This window comes from Cynocephalus volans, chromosome 2 (genome assembly GCF_027409185.1).
Source record: "Cynocephalus volans isolate mCynVol1 chromosome 2, mCynVol1.pri, whole genome shotgun sequence".
NCBI lineage: Eukaryota > Metazoa > Chordata > Mammalia > Dermoptera > Cynocephalidae > Cynocephalus > Cynocephalus volans.
Window position 1 is genome coordinate 46,931,445 of NC_084461.1, and position 22,335 is coordinate 46,953,779.

Genomic DNA, 22,335 nt, shown 5'->3' on the forward strand with positions numbered 1-22,335 from the left:
AAAGTGTAAAATACTATAGTCTGAGTAAAATGATCACAAAACAAGAAGCAATGAGGTCTGCATTATTAAAACCAGACACAATTCACAGCCAGAATTCCAATAGCTTTATTTCTTCATATACTTATTTACTTACTGTCTTCATATGTGATCCCACTTGCTTCTTCACTCCAGTCACTCCAGAATCCCTTACCATCTTCCTTCATACAGCGAATCCTAAACACATATTCTGTAAAAGGTTTAAGGTCCTGGACAGTGAATGACGATCGGGTGGACGCTGTATCTTCAGGAGGAATCTGCGAACAACGCAAAATGACAAACAAAAAAACCCCATAAATATGGTCTTCTAAATTGTTTAAGATTCCAGAAACAAATCTAATAAAACAATAATAATACAATAAACTCAACCTCTAGAGAGAAATAAATGAAAGTTAAAAAGCATTCAAAATCAGTAAAGTTATTAGGTTTGAGAAATACAGAAACATCTATTTTTCTTCCTTTCTTCCAGAGGGCCTATAACACTCAAGATCTCAGCAGGAATTAGATGGCACACTCCACTTAGAATTAACAAAAGGAGGGCTTAGTAAAGGAACTATGGGCAAAGTGTAGGGAATCCTTAGATAGTGCAGTTAGTCCTCGGGCTTGTAGCTATTTCCACCTCTAGGTCCAGAGGGATGAGGAGTGTTACCTGAACCTGAAAGAAGAGGGTCGGAAAGAGACTGTTGCCTTGATAGTAGCAGTGACCTTAGGTTGAGAGACAGCTCTAGAGGGGAAGCAGAGGAAATAAACATGCCAATCTCTCTTCTCTTCTGTCCCTCCTCTCTCCTGCCATTAAACAAACTCACTAAGAAGCTAGACAGAATGGGAACCCACAGATGAAATCCGTACAGGTCAGCATGCCACAACAAAGAGCAGAGTGGAGAAGGGGAGAGTGAAGATCTGGACAGGTGAAACGAAGATATCCAGCCCAATGAAGAAAAACAACAGCTATAAAGCAGATAAACTTGGCTTTCAGAAAAAAAAGAGGATATTAAATATAAACTCTGGTTCTTTCAACAACTCTTAGATTTAGATATTGAATATAAAATAGATATCAGTTTTTTTCCCTACCACTGAATTAAGATTCTATGATATTAAAAAATGTTTTGAAGCATTTGAGGTATTGTGTCCTCTCTGTACAACAGGAAGGATTAATCCAATTTTGTTTTATTGCTTTTCCTGATTGTATTCTGAGCCTTTTAGATAAGCAGGATGGAAGACAGAGGTAGTAAGGTCATGGGCTCAATTCCCTTATAAGCTCATTATTGAGACCAGACCAACAAAAGCAAAAGCATACTGTCAGTGATAAATGGAATCATAAATAGTATGGGTTGTTCAATGCTATCGTGATAGCCTCAGACAAAGAAACAGAAATACCACATGTTCTCACTCATAACTAGCTGCTAGGAAGTAAGGATGGGAGGGACGGAGGGAGGGAGGGAGGGAGGGAAGGAGGGAAGAAAGGAGGGAAGAATGAAGGAAAGAAAAGACCACAACAATATGTTGAACTTTCAGAAGGAGAGAACAAACCTAAGATACTAGAGATCAGGGGAAGGGAGGGAGGGGATTTGGGAAGTGATGAGCCAGGTAAAGGGCATAAGGAAATATCATGATTTGTAAGAATGAATATGCTAATAATAAAAAAATTAAAAAATAAAAAGCTGCAAGTATTTCTTTTGCTAACAGCATCATCCTTGGGCACACCATCCTTTTGCTCCTCAGTTTTACAAGTTCCCCACCAATCTCTTCTACCTCGGGGGCTGGCATACTTTCTATAAAGGGCTAGATAGTAAATATTTTAAGCTTGTGGGCCAGATACTTTCTGCTGCAACTGCTCAACTTTTCCATGGTAGCACAAAAATAGAGATAATATGTAAACAAATGAATATGGTTGTGTTCCAATAAAACTTTATTTACAAAAACAGATGGTTGGCTGAATTTGGCCTGCAGCCTGTAGTGTGCCAACCCCTGCTCTACCTTATCCTTATATTCTCTTTATTTTTGATTCTCTACCTTATTTGCTTTTTTATTACTTGCGTTTCTTTCACCTTCCATCAAAAGTGCTATTCTCTATCACCCTGCATCACTTCCATATTTCACTTAAATGCTATATTTTCTATCTTGATATACTCCTGTTTGCCCTTGACACCCAGAAGAGGTATCAAGCAAAATGTTTCACATAACTAGACTTAAGACATTCAGAAAATGATTGAGACTTTGAGGTTAAAAGGCTGCAAAAAAGACTATTTGAATAATCAATAACTTTCAGTTTACCTGGCTCCAAGTTGAGGCATCATTGGTCCTATATTGAATGATATATTTCAGTCTTAGAACATTCTTAATACTTGGGTTGATCCATGTCAATTTTAAGATACTAGACAGTTCCTCTGAGTTGCTCACTGATAAATTACGTGGTGGATTGGGCTTCACTGAAGAATAAAATAAATCCTAATGTTTATCACATTTTACTTTTACAACTTCATATACAAACAAACATACTCTTTATATTACTGTATTTTACAATATTTATTTATCCTTACCAAGTGAACTAATTTCTCTGAAAACAATGCTATACTAATCTATATAATAGAAAGGAAAGGTTTCTAAAAAAACTTTATAGTTTTTCTTGTCAGTTTATTACATTTGTTAATCTTTTCAGGTTCAGATATCAAGATAATTAAATATTTATATATCAAAAATTTAAAAAGAGAAATCAAAATGAAACATGTACACTATGACTACAATAGTGTAAAATGTTTGAGAACTGAAAAAATACCAAATGGTAACATTTAAAGTGAAAATAGCTCTGAACAGGCTGGATTATGAATATATATATTTTTAAATTATATTTAATATTGTTGATAAAATGACTTTCTAAAAATCACTAAGATAATTAAATTCTTGTTTCTACATTAATTAAAATCTGAAAACTACTTTAATTTATAAACTTAATAGTCTAATAAACTCTCAAACTCAGGCTTACAACTACCTTTATCTATAGGATCAAAATTGATATGATCTGACGTAACGTTCCCAAGGGCATTCTCTGCTTCTACCCAGACTTCAATGTTGACAAAATACACAGGAGAATAATCAACAGTGCATGAAGTGGGGGTATCACGTTTTGTTTTACAATCAGCAAACTTCTCTGTTGCCCTAAATACAAAAATGGAAGAATCAGTTATTAAAAATAGATACGAAAAAATTAGAGTGAAAAAAGTTACATGAAAAGAGTTTGATGAGATCCAGATTGTTGTAGCAAAGTTTGCAATAAATTGTAGATCAATAAAAACAAAATTTCTTAAAAATTACCTCCATTTCTTTAAAACTGAGTTTGATCTACATATTAAGACAAATTTTTACTCTAAAGAATATTGAACTTTAGAATTTTATGCTCCATTCCCACTGACCCCTCTCCAAAAACTATTTCTTAGTAATCCTAGTACTGTTTTTCTCCTCTCTTGAAACAGAATTGTTACTGTACCAGAAATATCTTTCTACAAGCACAATACGCTTTCTCTAAGTGCAATATGCTAGAAAGTGACAGGAGGTTAGGAATAAGAATTTCTATCACCCCAGAAAATTCCCTTGGCCTCTTTTGTAGTCAAACACAGGCAACCACTTTCTTATTTCTATTACCATAGAAAGTTTCAAGTAATATTACTATATTTACTCACGTGTATGAATTATGCCTCAATTATACAAACACTCTTTAATAACAGAAGGATAAGCCAATCCCAAAACCAAACCAAGAGAACAATGGATAACATCTAGGGGGAAAAAGGAAATAAGGTAGAGGAGACAGGGATAGAAACTAGACTTCTCTGGATATATCTTGTTTTATACATTTGACTTTTTGGATTAATTTGTTATTTTGCATAATTATTATGAAAAATTCCTAAAAATCAAAAGCAAAATGAAATATCTAAACTTGTGTATTGGGGCCGGCCCGTGGCTCACTCGGGAGAGTGTGGTGCTGAGAACACCAAGGCCCCGGGTTCGGATCCCATATACGGATGGCCGGTTCGCTCACTGGCTGAGCGTGGTGCTCACAACACCAAGTCAAGGGTTAAGATCCCCTTACCGGTCATCTTTAAAAAAAAAAAAAAAAAAAAAAAAAAAAAAAAAAAAACTTGTGTATTGAGTTTGTGGTACAATTATACAAAAAGGAACTATTTCAAGTAACCTTAAAAACAGTGATTTGACTACACATCCTTCATGCAGGAAAACAATCTTAAAATCATTTTTAGTAATCATATTGTTGGTGTTAATACTAGCATTGTTATTCTGCAGCTGTTGTGTTTATTGTGGGACAAAGCAAATAATTATGTTGATGGTGTTGGGAACTAGGGTTTTCAGTGCAGAAGAAAGGAGATGTAGATGTTAGACGAATAAAATTATGTAAAAACCTTTAATCCTAATTTTAAACTGGAAATATCAGTAAGAGTTCATATCTTTTTTATGACATATTTTATCTCAAACCACAAACATTTCCTAGTTCTTTCCACTAAGAAAACCTAGAAACAATGACATCCTAGTAGCAAATAGTGCCCCCTGCAACCAGATTATAGTCTCTAAATATTATTTCACACTAAATGGAACTAGGGCTCCTTGGGAAATGGTTGATTCCAGCTCTAAGACAGGAAATATTTGAGATGGACCTGGAAAATCATGTCATACCAGAAATCAGGCAAGCTATCAAAGACTAATGAAGTTGTGTCAAAAGGATGCATGAGCCAATTTAAAGAAACTCCCTCTGACGAAAGATGGGACAGTTAAGCATCGATAATAACGATAATAGACTGAAACATGTCAGATATGTTCAAATATGAATTCATAATGAAGGAGAAAATTTCTCATTATCTACCTTTGGAAGATGTTAGGGAATGAACTCATTATAAAAGTGGTAATAAAGGGAAAATGTTAACCCTATTTTACCCCTGTTACCCGAACTTTATGATGAAAGGAAGTTTTCTTTAAGTATATCAGCTAAGAAAAAAAACCAAAAACACAATTTTGTAACTCATATACAAATAATGATCACTGCTCAAACCTGTAGGGGAAAAACTAATGGGAAGCAACATGGTTTAATCTCAGAAACATTCTGCTGAGTCATAAAAACCTTTCACAAAAGAGAAAATACTGTTTAATTCCATTTATATGACGTTCTGTAACAGGAAAAGTAACCTATGATGAAGAAAAGCAGAGGAGTAGTTGCCTCATGGGGTGGGGTGATGGCTGGGATTGACTGGGAAGGAGTGTGAGGGAACTTTCTGGGGGTGTTAGTAATGTTCTATGTCTTGATAGCAGTTTGAATTACACGTATGCACTTGCCAAAAACTCATTGAATGATCCACTTAAGATCTGTGTATTTCACTACACATAAATTTTACCTAAAAATAAAAACAAACCTGAAAACAATTATTGAACTCTGGTCAATGATGTAAATACTGAAGTGTTAAATATACTAATGCCTGCAACTAACTTTGAAATACATGAAAAAGAAGAGACATGGATTGATAGATGGAGAGAAGAATGCACAGATAAATAGATATGTGATAAAGCAAGTATAGTAAAATGATAAGTGTAGAAACTAGGTGATGGATATGTATGAGTGTTCACTATAAAATTCTTTCAACTTTTTTATGTTTGAAAAAAACTAGTGTGGAATTTTATAAAGAATGAATAAGGCTGACAACCCATGGTGCCACTGCTCAATCTTAATATCAGAAAAAAGAAAAACAACCAAACATTATGTAGTGGTTCCTGATGAAAGCACACATCACTCCTATGAAATATTTTCAGGAAATAAAAAACAAACCACGAATCTGATCAAGTCTATAAATCTAATAGCAATTTTTAGGACATAAAGGGATAAGGAAATATGTTAAGCAATGTATTGACAGTTATCTTAAATAAATTGCAAGGAAAAAAAGAAAGGACCAGGTGGAACCTATGGTTTGAGACAGACTTATAAGATATTACCAATTTGCAATGTATGAAGATTATTTGAATCTTGTTTCAAACAAATGTAGAAAACAGATCTATATAATATATATAAAACATAAATTATACATATATATATATATATATATGAGACAACTGGGGAAATTAACACTAACTGAAAATTTGATTATATTAAAGCATTTAAATTATATTTGTGTGTAACAATGGTATATGGTTATGTTTTTAAAAAGTGTCCTTATCTTTCAGATATATGTACTGAAATATTTATGGATGAAGTGACATGATGTCTGAGATTTTCTTCAAGACAATCTGGGGTGGGGTGTGTATATATAATGGTCATGAGCTGATCATTGTTGAAGCTGGTTGATAGGTACCTGGGGATTTAGTATATTATTCTTTCGACTTTTATATATATTTCAGATGTTCTAAAATAAAAATTTAAATAAAATGTTTAAAAATTTTCATTTAAAATTATTACTTGACAATAAAAAAATCCAGCAAAAATAACTAACTTCATAAATCCAACATACAATCACATCCCCATAACAGCTGGCTGCTAAAAAAAAAAAGAAAGAAAAAAAATTAATATAAACCAAAAAACAACAAAAGAAGAATAAATCCAACATCCAATTAACTTAAAAAAACTTACCATTCAGATTTTAAAGTGAAATTTGTTTCCAGATATGTTTCCCTTCCAGGATCCCACTGACACATCATTTTCTTTCCCTCATTCACAATGCAACTCAAATTTTCAGGTTTTTCTGGGGGGACTAAAAGGGAATAATTAGCAGTTTTCAAAAAGCTTCATATCCACAAATATGATGCAATTACTACTCAAGACATTTACAATTTAGATTAAATAGAAAAAGAAACCCAAGCAACAAGTACTGACATAATGAAAGACTGGTGACTAAAAAGTTAATTTCTTTTCTATTCAAACTTTTAAACTGCTTTTTAGGTAGTAATATAGATTTGCTATCATAATTGTCACTAACTAGCTTGTTTCACATTAATTTTCTACATAAAATCAGCCTTCATTTATAACTAGATAAAAATATCAACTGATTTCTCCACTAAGTGTATTTTATATATGTTGATAGAGGCAATTAAGTAGAAGCAAAAACGATTCATTTATATTTCTCTTCTCATTGCTTTCCCAAACTCTGTTAGAAGAAAATAAAATGCTGAAATTGTGAAGTCTGGATGATCCACAAATTTAATAACCTACTTTAGGATCACATAAATCTATATTGACCTTTAAGGACTTTTTCCAGTATTTATTCACCTTCTCCAGGTAGATGCTTTACATGTGCATTTTCTTAGCAATTAAGGGACACTGGAAGATACTATGAATACATTCACAGACTTCAATTCAATAACACTTTTTTGAGGGGTCTCGTGTCAAAATATTTTTGTAGAAAACTGACAAATGCTTGACTTTCAGGAAAGAGATGAAACATGTTATTCTTTAGGTTTCTAGTATATTAATACAAATGTAGTTCCTACTTCCAAACTTATTTTTTGAAATAAATATGTTAAAAGTCACTGAATCCACAGGTTATTACATTTCATAAAGACCAACAGACACTATTAACAATGTTCAATAGTCACGACAAAGTCTGAAATAAGACAAAAACAAAACTTACAGCCTGAAATTACTGTGATTCCATAAATATTCTGCTCAATCTGTCCAAATGTAAGAATGTTGCAAGTCAGCTGAATATTTAATGAAGCTATATTTGTAAAGGTGACACTGGATGCTGTTCTGTTTATGACAGTATATTGTTCCTTAGGAACAGTAAAATGGTTTGTTTTCCAGAAAATGTAATTAGCATTTACATGAAAATTATCCATACATTTTTCCTTTAGCACACAAACTGCAGTGAAATTAGAACCACGTTGTACAACTGGAGATTCAGGGCTGATATGACCACATGGATCTAGAAGATGACCTGAAAAGGAACAACAGAAAATATAAAAATTGACTGAATTTTTCTGATACTAAATAATATCTAGCTGGTAGCACTCAATATAGAGTCCCTCAACTTTCACTAAAATATTCCCAGAAGACACACAAAAAGAAAAAAACCCACACAATTGAAAATTAATGTGGTGAGAATTTAATGCCTAAGTGTGTAACAAACTATATAAATTATAAGACAGAGCTGGATTAAGAAAAACCTATTTAAGCATCAGCCCGTGGTATAATATTCCAACTTTTCTTTAGGAAACACAGAATTCCTGCAGCATGATTCATACTTGCCCACCACCTATTCTGTCCCTTGATTTGGACCCAGGGTCTAAGCTAAACTCTCCTGAAAACAGGCAATAGTAGTCTCCTCTTCTTCAGCACTGAAAGCTGTTGTGGAGTGCAGATGGGGCACAGAGAGACATTATACATCATCCATATATCAAAATTCAGAGAACAAAGGAAACAGCAAGAGAGCAGTAAAACAAAAACAAAACCCAGAAAGATTAGAACAAGATGGCCAAATGTATTAGTTTTAACAATAAATGTATGAGATAAGATCCCCTGTTAAAAAATAATCAGATTGGGTAAAAAAATAAAACACAACTATATGCTTTACCTGTCACCTACTCCATGTTGATGACATCTAAATCCGTTTCTAGCTCTGACCTCCCATGTTTTAAACAGCCTAGTAAACATAAATATATTCACCGGAGACATCCGGTAAGCATTTTTAAATGAACATGTCTAAAATTATTTGCATCATAGTCCCTTTTAAACTTATTATTTCTGCCAACAGCACCACTCCTATCTAGGCCAGATACCTTGTAGTCTAGTCGCCTTCAACATCTCTCTCTAATTAGTCCCCTCTAACCCCCAACTTAATACTACATTAAGTCTTGTTGGACCTATATTCTTCATGTGCATCAACCTCATCCCACCAATGCTACTTTGCTGAAGCCCAGGCCATCATACTTTATCAGTCTGAACTCCTTCCAGTTTATCCCACATAGTGATGCCACATTACTGTTCTAAAGTGATGCCATCTACCTACTTTAAATTATATAGTGTCTACCTATTACTATCAAGGTAAGAGTCCCAACTATTTGGCATGATTCTGTTCTCTTTCTCTAGCCTCAATGCCCACAAATTTAAGGCAGTTTTCCCCAATGAATCCCATTTGCCAACGGGTCCTTGGGTGGTTACCTGTCCTACATGAGTTTCAGTTTTCTCCCTTGGAAAATGAAGTTAATAATGGCTATCTTGAAGGTTTTTTGAGATTAAAAATTACTTATATAAAGCACCTAGTACTATGCCTGGTACTCAACAGGCCTCCAATAAATGGTAATCTATCATCATTATTACTATTCTCCAGAGACAGGTGGTCTAGTCACACTAAGAGGGTCTGGAGAGTTCCATTAGAGGTGACTGGTTTTAGCAGGTAAGGTAAAAGGCATAGAACCACAGAATTACGGAACTGAAAAGAGCCCTGGACATCATTTACTTCAACCCTTTATCTTACAGACAAAGAAAGCTGAGATACCTTTCCAGAGTCAACCTCAATTAATCAGCTAGACTCTTTCAGTCCCCAACTTGGTCCCAAACTAGACGGCACAAAGCATAAAACTACTTTAAAAAGTTAAACAATTAAGGACTGGCTGGTTAGCTCTCTCGGTTAGTGCGTGGTGCTGATAACACCAAGGTCAAGGGTTCGGATCTCCTTACTGGCCAGCCACAAAAAAAAAAAAAAAAAAAAAAAAAAGTTAAGCAATTATTTTCTTATTCCCTATCTCCCAAAGTCAGCAGGAAAAATTAAAAACGGTCTTTGCAGTCAAAATTGTACTTTTTTTTTTTTCTGACTGGTAACAGGATCGCAACCCTCGGCACGATGTGGTCTGCACCACGCCCAGCCAGTGAGCGCACTGGCCATCCCTATACAGGATCCTAACCCGTGGCCTCTGCGCTACCAGTGCTGCACTCTCCCGAGTGAGCCACAGGGCTGGCCCAAAATTGTACTTCTAAATGGAATTCTGAGACCTCTCACAGTGCTATAAAGCCCAGAGCTGAAATGTGTATTTCTTTATTTCAAAACTGATAATGGGGCCTGTTTATATTACCTTGCCATTATTTATACATGTCGATTGTAAGTCCCAGTGCATATATTACTCTCAGTTTTCAAGTATGAAGTATGGGACTTCATCTTGTGGAGGATCTCTACTAATAAGTTACCCTGTCACAATGGGCCAGTCCTTACAACTCTCTAGACTTCACTTTATCCATTGGCAAAATCACTCCTGTTATACTTTCTCTAAAGTCATTATTGGGAAAAGTAAATATGAAATATACTCTAGAGTACTAAAGTACATAAGACTTAACCAGAGACTCAATATTATTAATTTTTAATCACATAGAATAAGAGAAATACTAGAAATGGGCAAGTGTCCCAGTTTTCTTTCTTTTTTTAAAAAAAAGATGACCGGTAGGGGATCTTAACCCTTGACTTAATGTTGTCAGCACCACACTCTCTGAAGTGAGCCAACTGGCCGTCCCTATATAGCGATCCAAACCCGTGGCCTTGGTGTTATCAGCACCACACTCTCCCAAGTGAGCCACAGATGTCCCAGTTTTCAAAGTGAAACACAGGCTCATTAAAACCACCCCATGCCAAATTAATCCCACTTTTATGGGGCCACCAGTCTGAGATTAAATTGTAGAAAGAGACTATTTTAATTAAGAAAGGTACTTGACGAAGTCAAGATGAAGAAGTGTGGAATATACTATAATGGATATTAGAAGGAACATTATGAAATTGCTGACATTTGGCTATTTTCCATAGGTTCAAACTAATAAATTTGTAATTGATTACTCATATATAAAAAACACTAAGAAAAAGTCAATGAGAGGGAGGTCTTAAGTAGAGATGTGGAAGTGCCTGCCCTCAGTTTTGGGGGCAGAATATTTTTTAGAAAGATGGCCACACCTGTATACTTATCCCATCCCACATCTTCGTCTTACAATGCTACTTCTTACAATGCTACTCCTTTCACAAAGAGGTAGGACCTACATTCTCCCTGCCCATCTCAGATCTCTGTGTGGGTGCTTGTGTCTGCTCCAGCCAATGGAGGGTGCTATGTGATTTCCAAGGCTAGATCATTTAAAGAATGCAGCTTCTGACTAGCTTTCTTTCTCTCTTGGGACATTTGTTCTTAGATCCCAGCCATTGTTGTAAAGAAGGCAAGGCCAAATAAAGAGGCTATGTGTGGTGTTCTGGCCAACAGCCCCAGCAAAGCCCTCAGCCTATAGCCAGCATAATACCAGACATGAAAGTGAAGGAGCCTGCAGATGATTCTAGCCCCCTGTCTTTGACTATTCTAGCTGAGGTCCCAAACACTGTAGAGCAAAGATGAATCAGTCAGGCTGTGCCTGCCTGTCTGTATGCCTGACCTATATAAACCATGAGAGATAATAATTATTGTCATTTTAAGCCATGAAGTTTTAGGGTATCTGTGAGACAGCAATAGAAAACTAATGTAGTCCTGTTATTTTCAGCATTTTAATCAACAACTTGGGAGAAGACAGAGAGAGACACATACTTATCAAATCAGCAGAGGACAGGATTATGAAGAATTGCCAACATTTTCGATGAAAATGTTAGGATTCAAAATTATGTTGTTGAATGATTAAAACAATAGGCTAAAACTAACAAAATGAAATTTGCAAAAGAGGAAACATCTCCTATTTAGGTTGATTATATATATATATATATATATATATATATATATATATATATATATATATATGGTGAGGGAGAATTAGCTTAAAAGTAATTCATCTGAAAACAACCTGAGAATTTTCACTGACCACTAGTTTTTAACATGAAACTATGATATATCTTAGTTGCCAAAAAGCTGTGTTGCTTTATAAAAATGATATTCAGATCAAATTAAGTAACAGACCCACTATACTCAAACTATGTCTAGTTCCACTACATCACATTAATTTTTTTCATAAAGTACATTTCATTCAAAAACAATAATCTTATTAATAAATATACAACTATCCTTTTTATAATGCTTAGTGTGGGGCACGCTTTGTCCAAACGCTTTCTATACTCATATATTATCTCATGTAAACTTCACAATAACCATAGGAGGTAGTGACCATTATTATCCATTATCCCCATCCTATTGAGGAGGAAACTGAGGCACAGATTAAATGACTGGAACTTCTATGGCTGGTAAGTAGGAGAGCTAGGATGGTATTATATTTTAAATGTGATATAGGCAATCGAGAGAAGAATCAGCACGCACAGGTTTGGAAGCCACATCCTATAAAGAATGATTAGGATAACTGGGTAAGTTTAGTTTGGGGAAGTGGGTTTAAAGACACAGGAAAGCAGTCCTTCAATACTTGAAGAGGTGAACAGTGGGAAGAGAAAAACGGGCCTACTTTAGAACTAGAATTAATGGGAAAAAGTTATAAGAAGGAAAATTTGCATTCAAGAATAAAAAAAGGAAGGCTGGCAGTTAGCTCAGTTGGTTAGAGCACAGTGCAAATAACTCCAAAGTCCAGGGTTTGATCCCTATACTGGCCAGCCACACCCACTCCCCCCACCAACACATACACAAAAAAGAATAAGAAGGGTCTTTCTAAATAAGAAGGATTTTCAACATAAGCTTTTTGTCACTTGTTCAAAAAGAAGTTGCATTTCTGAATTTAGAGAGGGACTGATTTCAAGCAGTGTTTCTCAAACTATCTGTGATGAAAATGAGTTTTATTTTTCTCCCAATCTGTCCCAAATGTATACTTTTGTTCTATATGTGTTCAATGACACAAGTCCACTGATTACGTGCTTGGGTGTCATAGCTATGTCAACTAAACATTTATTCTTAATTTCTGTATTTATCTCTTTGTGGACCAATAACAACCAGATCTCAGATAGCCATCAGGCTATGGACTACAGTTTGAACAGTAATGCTTCAGGTACCTCTTCATTCTGGTATCGCAACCACACTGCTCAGTGACACTTTTGACAATTAAGGAGTGAAGTACTAAGAGTTAACAGACTTTTCCCCTATTTCTTTATTTAAAAAAAACAAACACTTTTTTTTCTTTCCCACCTTGAAGTTTTTGTTAGTATAGCTAAAGAGCATGCAGGATTTCTGAATGACTGAATGTGACAACTCAAATTATACAAAACAGATTATCAATAGTATTTTTACTTATTAAAATCATTTTAAGACAATATTATCCTCTCAATAATAATCCCAGAAAGAATAAATATATAAGCATAATTATACAATTATTAAACATAAACTTAATTATATAACTATAGAAAAACTTATAAACCTAACTTGTGGAGTTGGAAGTAGGAACCTTACCTACAGATCCAGTGATAAGGAAAATAAACAAGGCTTGCACTAGCCAAGTCTGCAACATTAACATCTTGCATAGATATTTCTGTAACAAACACATGTAATATTATTGTTAATATTTTTTCTCATATATACTTAAGACACAATCCTTTGCTTCCATTGTGTAGTTGTTTTCTAAAAGATGGTAAAATTATTATGAAAATTCAGAAAACAAGTTGAAGTCTTCAGAATATATTTTTTTATTCCCACTGAAGTTACGGCTACATAAAACACTGCTAGAAAACAATTTATACTTTAAGGTCAATTAAAAGAGCAATCCTGTTTCCTTACTATGTGAAGTCTTACACTATTAGTACAGAACTGTGAGGCTGAGAACTTCAGAGAGACAAATTTCTGCATGGCAAAACTTTACCATAAGTGATCTCAAAAGATACCTGACAAATGGGAAAAAAAAATGTTTGTAATTTCATAGCATTACCAGAAATATTCTCTAATATAGTGAAGAATGCCAACAAATCGCTAAAAAAAAATTCTACCACCTATTAGAAAAACGGACAATATGATTTGAATAGGCAGTTTATGGAAAAGGAAAAACAAGTAACTCAAACATATGAAAAGATACTTTCAACCTTACTCAAAATAAGAGATGCAAATTAAAACTACCCAGATAGGAATGCAAAATAATACAGACACTCTGGAAAACAATTTGGCAATTCTTTACCAAGTTAAAAGCATACCGTAAGACATGGCATTTCTACTCCTACAATGTACCCAAAGAAAAATAAAAATACATGTTCACATGGAGACTTATACTTAAACATTTATAGCAGCATTATTCATAATAGTCCCAGACTGGAAACAACCCAGATGTTCATCAACTGATGAATGGAGATATTTGTTTATCCATATCTGTACAACAGAATACTACCCAGCAATAAAAGTGAATGAACTAGTGATAAACACAATAGCATGAATGAGTCTCAAAACCATTATGCTGAATGAAAGAAGCCAGACACAACAGGCTATGACTATATAATTCTATTTATAGAAAATTCTAGAAATGACAAAACTAGGGTGACAGAAAGCTGTTCGGCGGTTGCCTGGGGCTGAGGTAGAGAAGGGGAATACATGTAAAGGGGCACAAGGGAACTCTCTGGGGTGACGGAAATATTCTATGACCTAATTGTGGTGATGATTATAAAACTATACATTTGTCAAAAATCACTGAATTGTGTCTAGAATTATGAAGGCTCTGAGATTTTACCCTACTTGCAAACTAATAAGTTAGCCCGCCATAGTTTCATGGATACTGGCAAAAGACAGGAGACTTCTGAGTCAGAGACAAAGGACTTAATTACTCATAACAATAGCAGTAGTTAGAGTATCAGCATTTTCTTGTGCCAGTTGCCTGAGCCCCAATTCCCACAGGGCACTGTGAAGAGTCAGGTGACAACTGCACATGCAGAGGTTGCCTTATAGGAGAGGAAGGCAGAGCTTTAGAAACCCCAATCTTTAAAAATGAGCAGGAGGCATGCCTACCCTTTACTCTAGAGGGAGACATTTACCTCTATCTTTCAAGGCTGTAACCCAATCATTGTATTGGCCAGCCACCAAAAAAAAAAAAAAAGATAATCCAGTAAAAAAGGCAGTTCGGGCTTTTGCTCATAAGACATGCAGAGTAGTGGGAGACCCACAGGTTTCCTATAAATTGTACATTAAAAATCAGTGAATTTGGGCCAGCCCTGTGGCTCACTTGGGAGAGTGTGGTGCTGATAACACCAAGGCCATGGGTTTGGATCACTATATAGGGATGGCTGGTTAGCTCACTTGGAGGAGCATGGTGCTGACAACACCTAGTCAAGGGTTAAGATCCCCTTACCGGTCATCTTTAAAAAAAAAAAAAAAAAAAGGCTGACTTTGATAATATTTATTATATGTGTACTTTTTAAATCTCTGTCTGCTGTTAGGCTTTCAGGTATGCATAAAGTATCCCATTTTACATATCTTCTTAGCTTCAGAATAAAATAGTACCATAAACATTTGTGTAAGAGTATTCAAATATCCTAGTGTTACCACATTTTCATACACATTTGCAAATATTATTGGCTCACTCATGTCTAAGTTGAACTTCCTTGATGTGTATGTAATGTCACAGACCATGAAAGAGACATTTTGTTGATTTGACAAAAGCAACAAGTAAAGCAGTTCTTTAACAGAGTGAATCTTTTGTCTTCTACTAGCACTGAGTTAAACCTGCTGACGCTTCAACTGCCAAACTATTCTATGCACACAGAGACAAAAGTTCATTTTAAGATTTGCTCAGTACTAGGTTAAATTCTAGCATAAGCACTAGTGACTCCTCTCTCAAATATAACAAGACAAGACAAGATAAGATCATACTTAGGCAAGTGGTTGAATCCACCATTACTGTTTCACACACATTTGATATAACTTAAAAACATATAAGGAATTAAATTTATAACAATGATATTTTTAAAATGTTAAATGAAAAAAAATTGAAAAAATGTCATGTGAAAGTCCCCTACAATCCCCCAAGATCTAACTACTGTGAACATTTTGGTGGATATTCTTGAAAAATTTTCTGTGCATATATTATAACTTTTTATTGTATAAATATATACCTTCCTATTTTACAAAGAGGGGATCACACAAGTGATAAATGTTCTATAACTTGCTTTTTTCACTTAACACTACATACTGGACATCTAAGTTAATACATAAAGATTAATTCTTTGTAGCCTTTGCTCATATTCACCTTCTCATAGAGATTTTCCCTAACCACTCCGTGTTGCTTATTTCTCCTTTCCTGCGTTTTCTCCATAGCCCTTTAACATCATCTAAAATAGGCTGACAAACATTCTGTAAAATGTAGATGATAAATACTGTAGGCTTTGTGGGCCTTAAATTCTCTGTTGCAACTGGTCAACTCTGTTACTAGAGTGCAAGAGCAGCCATAGACAACATGTAAATGAATGGGTATGGCTGTGTTCCAACAAAACTTTATTTACAAAAATAAGCTATAAACCGGATTTAGTCTTCAGGCCATAGTTTGCCAACCCCTATTCTAAAATACCATGTAACTTACTTATTTTGCTTATTGTTTGTTAGGCGTTGAACTGTGTCCCCCAAAAAGGATATGTTGGAGTCCTAACCCCCAGTACCTCAAAAGGTGATCTTATTTGGAATTAGGGTTGTTGCAGATGTCATTCTGGAATAGGGTGGGCTCTTAATACAATATGACTGGTATCCTAGTAAGAAGAGACAGATACACAGGAAGAATGCCATGTGACAACAAAGGCAGAGATTGGAGTGATGCAGCTGCAAGCTTAGGAATGCTAAGAACTCACTGCTACCACTAGAAGCCAGAAAGAGGAAAAGGAGGATTCTATCCAGAGTCTCAGAAGAACTTATAGCCTCCAGATCCTTGAGAGAACACATTTCTGTTGTTTTAAGCAACTTAGTTTGTGGTACTTCGTTATAGTATCCCTAGGAAACTAAAACATTGTCTGTGTCCCCAAAACAGAATATAAGCAAATGAGGCAGGAAATTTTGTCTATTTTGTTCCCTGCTATATTCCTAGAATCTAGAATCATACCCAGCATAGTAAGCACTTAATATATTTGTTAGATGAATAAACAGACTTCCTTATTTTGAATATGTGCATAACATACCAGTGTATGAATATCCCCTTATCTGCAGGGGATGTATACATTCCAAGACCCCCAGTGAATGCCTGAAACCACAGACAATACCAAACCCTACATATGCTATATTTTTTCCTATACACACAAACCCATGATACAGTTCAATTTACAAAGTAGGCACAGTAAGAGCTTAATAACAATAGCTAGTAATAAAATAGAATTATAATAATATATTGTAATGAAAGTTATGTGAATATGGTCTCTCTCAAAATATCTTATCGTACTGTCCCGTGGGTAACTGAAACTGCAGAAAGCAAAACCACGGATAAGGGAGGTCTACTGTACAGTAATTTAACCAGTCTCAAGTCTTCATGTGGACATAGGCTTTTATTTCCTTTGGGCAAATACCTAGGAGTGGAATGGCTAGACTACAGGTGTATGTTTAGCTATATATATATTTTTTAGTGATGTGTCTGTTCAAATATTTTGTTCACTTTTTAATTGGGTTGTTTGCTTTCTCATTATTAAGTTTTGAAAGTTTAGACAATAAATTCTGGATATAAAGCCTTTATTAGAAAATTGATTTGTATATTATTTTCTCTCAATTTGTGTCTTGTCTTTTCATTCTCTTAACAGTGTCTTTTGAAGAACAGAAGGTTTAATTTTAATAAAGTCCAATGTATTAACTTTTGTTTTGTTCTACCTAAGAAATTTTTGCCTCATCTAAATTCACAAAGGTTTTCTCTTAGAAGTTTTATAGTTTTAGGTTTGCACTTAGGTCTAAACTATTTCAGTGGTGTGAAGTAGGAATTCAAGCTCATTTTGTACATATGGACAGCCAATTGTTTCAGAACCATTTGTTGAAAAATCTATCATTTCTCAAGTGAAACTACCTTTGCACCTTTGTCAAAAATCAGTTGTCCACATATGTGTGGGTCTATTTGTGCACTCTTAATTCCAGGGACGGGCAGGCAAACCTTTTAAGCAAAGGGCTAGAAAGTAAATGTTTTAGGCTTTGTGGGCTATGAGGTCTCTTTAGAACTACCAATCTACTGTTGTGGCACAAAAGCAGCCATAGATAACACATAAACAAATGGGGGTGGCTGTGTTCTAATAATACTTTATTTACAAAAACAGAAGGTGAGCTGGATTTCATCTGTGGGTTGCAGCTTGCTAACTCCTGCTCTATTTATTCCATTGATCTATTTGCTTACCTTTATGCAACTACTACACTGTATTGACTGTAGCTTTGCACATCTTAAAATCAATGTTCTGTGTACACTTAAAAAGTGCTGCTGTTGCTGGGTGGAGTGTTATATACAAGTCCATCAGGCCAATTTGGTTGATGGTGTTGTCCAAATCTTCTATATCCTTACTGTTTTTCTGTCTACTGACTTGGTGTTGTCAGCACCACGCTCTCCCAAGTCAGCTAACCAGCCATCCCTACATAGGGATCCGAACCTGTAGCCTTGGTGTTATCAGCACCACACTCTCCCGAGTGAGCCACGGACCACCCCTGACCTCATGTATTTTGAAGCTATGCTATTTGGTACATAAATATGATGAGGTCCTCTTGATGAATTGACCCTATCTATCTTTATGAATGATCTTCTTTACCTCTGGTAATATTCTTTGCTCTGAAATCTACTTTGATACCACTATAGGCAATCTAGTATTCTTTTGATTAGTGTTAACATGTTTAACCTGTTTTTTCATATTTAAAGGGCATTTTTTTTTTTTTGGTAGGTAGCATGCAGTTGTTCAATCTCTGCTTTTCAATTGGGTGTTTGGACAAGTTACATACTTGTATGATTTTTGATATGGTTAGGTTTAAAGCTATCTTCATATTCGTTTTCTACTGCCCTTGTTCACTTTTTCTTCTTTTTCTGTCCCTATTTTTGTTACTTGAATATTTTTTATGCTTTTATTTTCTCTTCCTTCTTGGCTACTATTTCTTTGTTATCTTAATGGTTGCTTTAAAGTTTATAGTATACATCTTTAACTTAAAACAGTCAATCTTCAGTAATATTATGCCACCTTAGGCATAGTAAAGTATTTAATAGTATACTTCCATTTCTCTCCTCCTTACATCTGTGCTATCTTGGCATACATTTTACTTTTGTAAAAACTTCACATGTACTTTACATGTGCTGTAAACTATATTGTCATTATTTTTGTTTAAACAGTTAATTGTTTTAAGTCTTTAAAAAAGACTTAAATAATTTAAGAAAAAAATCTTGTTAGCTGGCTGGTTGGCTCAGTTGGTTATAGAGCAATATTATAACACCAAAGTCAAGAGTTCGGATGCCCATACCAGCCAGCCACCAAAAAAGAAAAAAAAGAAAAAAATCTCGTATATCTACCCATGTAGTTATCATTTCTAGAGCTTTTAATTCCTTTATATAGATTCACATTTCCATTTGATGTCATTTTCCTTCTTCCTGAAGGACTACCTTTAACATTTTTTGTAGTGTGGATCTGCTGGTGATAAAATCTTTTAAGTTTTTATATACCTAAAAAACCTCTATTTCCTTATCATTTTTCACAAATAGTTTCACTGGGCATAGGTTCTCAATTGAAAGATTTTTCTTTCACTACTTTAAAAATGTAGCTCTGCTAATCATCTTGTTTGCATTGTTTTAAAGTCTTCTATTATCATTTTCTTTGTTCCTTTGTATGAAAGGTGTCTTTTTTCCCTCTGGATGTACATAAAATTCCTTTTTTATCACTAGTTTTGAGCAATTTGACTGTGATGCACCTTTGTGTAGTTTTCATCATGTTTCTTCTGCTTGAAGTTTGTTGGGCTTTTGGATATGTTGGTTTACAGTTTTTATAAAAAAAACATAATATATCTAGGGCTAATTATATTCCCTACTACTAATGCAAGACCCTCTATATACTCTATCCAAAGTCTCATGAATCAAGATATTTTCCAATACGGCTGATGATAACAAGTACTGTGTGGGAACACGAAGCACTGTTAACCCTAATCCTTTCAGGAGGTTCTTTCCTTGGCCTTCGGTAGTTTCTTTATTTGAGAACACTGACCAGTACTGAGCTGAATAGTTAAAGGAGACCTCTAAAGCTTTCCAGAGTTCTCTCTCCTTGGAGTCCTCTCTTCTCCAGTATAAAATTCCATTAACTCTAGTCACTTTGGTCTCCTCAGCCATCTCTTTAACTCAAGAGTTTCCTCTAAGCTCAGCCTAGGTTTCCCCCACTTTGTGCCATGATCTGGAAACTCTCTCAAGGCAATGTGCTAGCACAATTACAGGATTCACCTCATTTGTTTCCTGTCTTTAAAGATCATTGTCTTTCATTGACTGATGTCCAGTGTCTTGGTAATCATTGTTTCATATATTTTTTCCTGTTTTTTGGTTGTTTCAGGCAGGATGGGTAAATCTGGTCCTTGTTACTCTATCTTGGCCAGAAGTGCAAGTTGCACAGACTTTTGGATATGAAATCAAACAAGGATTACAAACAAAACAATTGCCAAACCATTATAAATATTGGTGTAAAAAGCCTAAACAGTTTTGAAAACAAAGACAAAATGTGAATATTAATAAGCATTTAGCCTAAAAATGAAGGCAGAAATAAATGAGAAAAAGTATTAAAGTTACTCACTACACTAATAGAAGAAAAATGACACGATCATTCCAATAGATGCTTGAAAAGCATCTGATAATATTCAACAACTATTCACTTAAAATTTAAAAATGACAACAAAGTGTCAGAAAACTAAGACTAAAAGAGACTATCTTTATATTGATGATGTACAATGAAGAAGATAAGAGCAGGGCCTCTGGAACAAGACTGCCTGTGTTCAAATCCCAACTCCTCTATTTTTTTGTAAAACACCTTAAGCAAGTTTTCAAATATCCCTCACTTTCATTTTCCTTATCTGTAAAAATGGGAATAATACCACCACCTTCCACCTAGGAATGTTAAATAAATTAATTAAAATGAAAATGAAATAAATCAATACAAATAAAGTACTTAGAATCTATCTGGCTCATAGTAACTACTCAAAAAGAGCTGTCATTATTAGAGCAACTACTGCTGTTGCTGCTACAACTACTACTATCAGAGACAAATAATAAGCCTCTATAGGTTTAAAGGTAAAAAGTAGAAGCATTCCTATCAAAGTCAGGACTCAGACAAGCTGCTTGGAGTCATGGCTTATTCAACACTGTTCTACAGGGCTTAACCAAAAATATAATAAATAAATAAGGACATAAGAGTGGAAAAAAAGCTGTAGATGATATGATCATTTATCAAGAAAAAGAATGAGAATTAAATAACAAACTATTAGGGTGACTGAGAGTTTAACACAGTAGTTGAACAAAAGATCCTCAAAAATTAATAGCTCTCCTACACACCAGTAATAATCAATTAGAAAATGTAATAAAAAAAAGTTCCTCTCACAAGAGCACCAAAAACTATAATATAATCGAGGCAAAATCTAATCAAAAGTATGTAAGAACTTTATAAAGAGAACTACAAAACCTTACTGAAGGGTGCATTAATAAGATCTAAATGTCACAAAAGAAAAAAATAAATAGTAGAGATGTCAGTGTTTTATAAACCAATATAAAAATGCAATGTAATTTTAATTCAAATAGCATAGGTTATTATGAAACTTTACAAACCAATTTAAAATTTCATGTAAAATATAAAGAATAGTGAAAAGCCAATTTTCAAAAAGAAGAATAAAGAGAATACCTGTACTACCGTCTATTAAGACATACTATAAAGACAGAGTAATTAAAACACAGCATTGGCACAGAAATAGACAAATCAATCGTACAAAACAAAACAGACTCAAGCACACAATTGTCCCTTGTTATCCACAGAGGACTGGCTCCAGGAACCCCTATGATACCAAAATCCATGGATGCTCAAGTCTCTCATATAAAATGGCATAGTATTTGCACATAACCTATGCACATCCTCCTGTATACTTTAAATCATCTCTAGATTACTTATAATGCAAATGCTATGTAAATACTTGTTATACTGTATTGTTTTTTATTTGTATTTTTTTTATTATTGTACTGTTATTTTTTTTCCCAAATATTTTTCTATCCACGGTTGGTTGAATCCACATATGTGGAACTGATGGATACAGAGGGCTGAGTGTATACAAGAATTTAATATCTAATTTTAAAAAATGCATCTCATATCACTGGGAAAAACTGAACTATGCAATAAATAGTATTGGGACAACTGGCACCACAAACAAAAAATAAAGAGCCCTATTTCACCGCAGATACACACACACACTCTAGACTGATTAAGGACCTAAGTGCAAAAGCAAAATTATAAG

The 22,335-nt window shown here is 34.5% G+C and overlaps 1 protein-coding gene across 1 annotated transcript in view; it reads right to left on the bottom strand.

Moving 5' to 3' along the window:
* IL6ST (interleukin 6 cytokine family signal transducer) overlaps positions 1-22,335 on the bottom strand; it is a 46,257-nt gene that overhangs the window by 18,788 nt on the left and 5,134 nt on the right. Inside the window, exons 2-7 of the mRNA XM_063085642.1 lie at positions 13,354-13,432; positions 7,650-7,955; positions 6,653-6,773; positions 3,026-3,192; positions 2,311-2,465; positions 134-293 (exon numbers count right to left, since the gene is read on the bottom strand). Of these exons, the coding sequence (XP_062941712.1) occupies positions 134-293; positions 2,311-2,465; positions 3,026-3,192; positions 6,653-6,773; positions 7,650-7,955; positions 13,354-13,417 (973 nt within the window). The 5' untranslated portion in view covers positions 13,418-13,432. The remainder of the gene's footprint in view (positions 1-133; positions 294-2,310; positions 2,466-3,025; positions 3,193-6,652; positions 6,774-7,649; positions 7,956-13,353; positions 13,433-22,335) is intronic.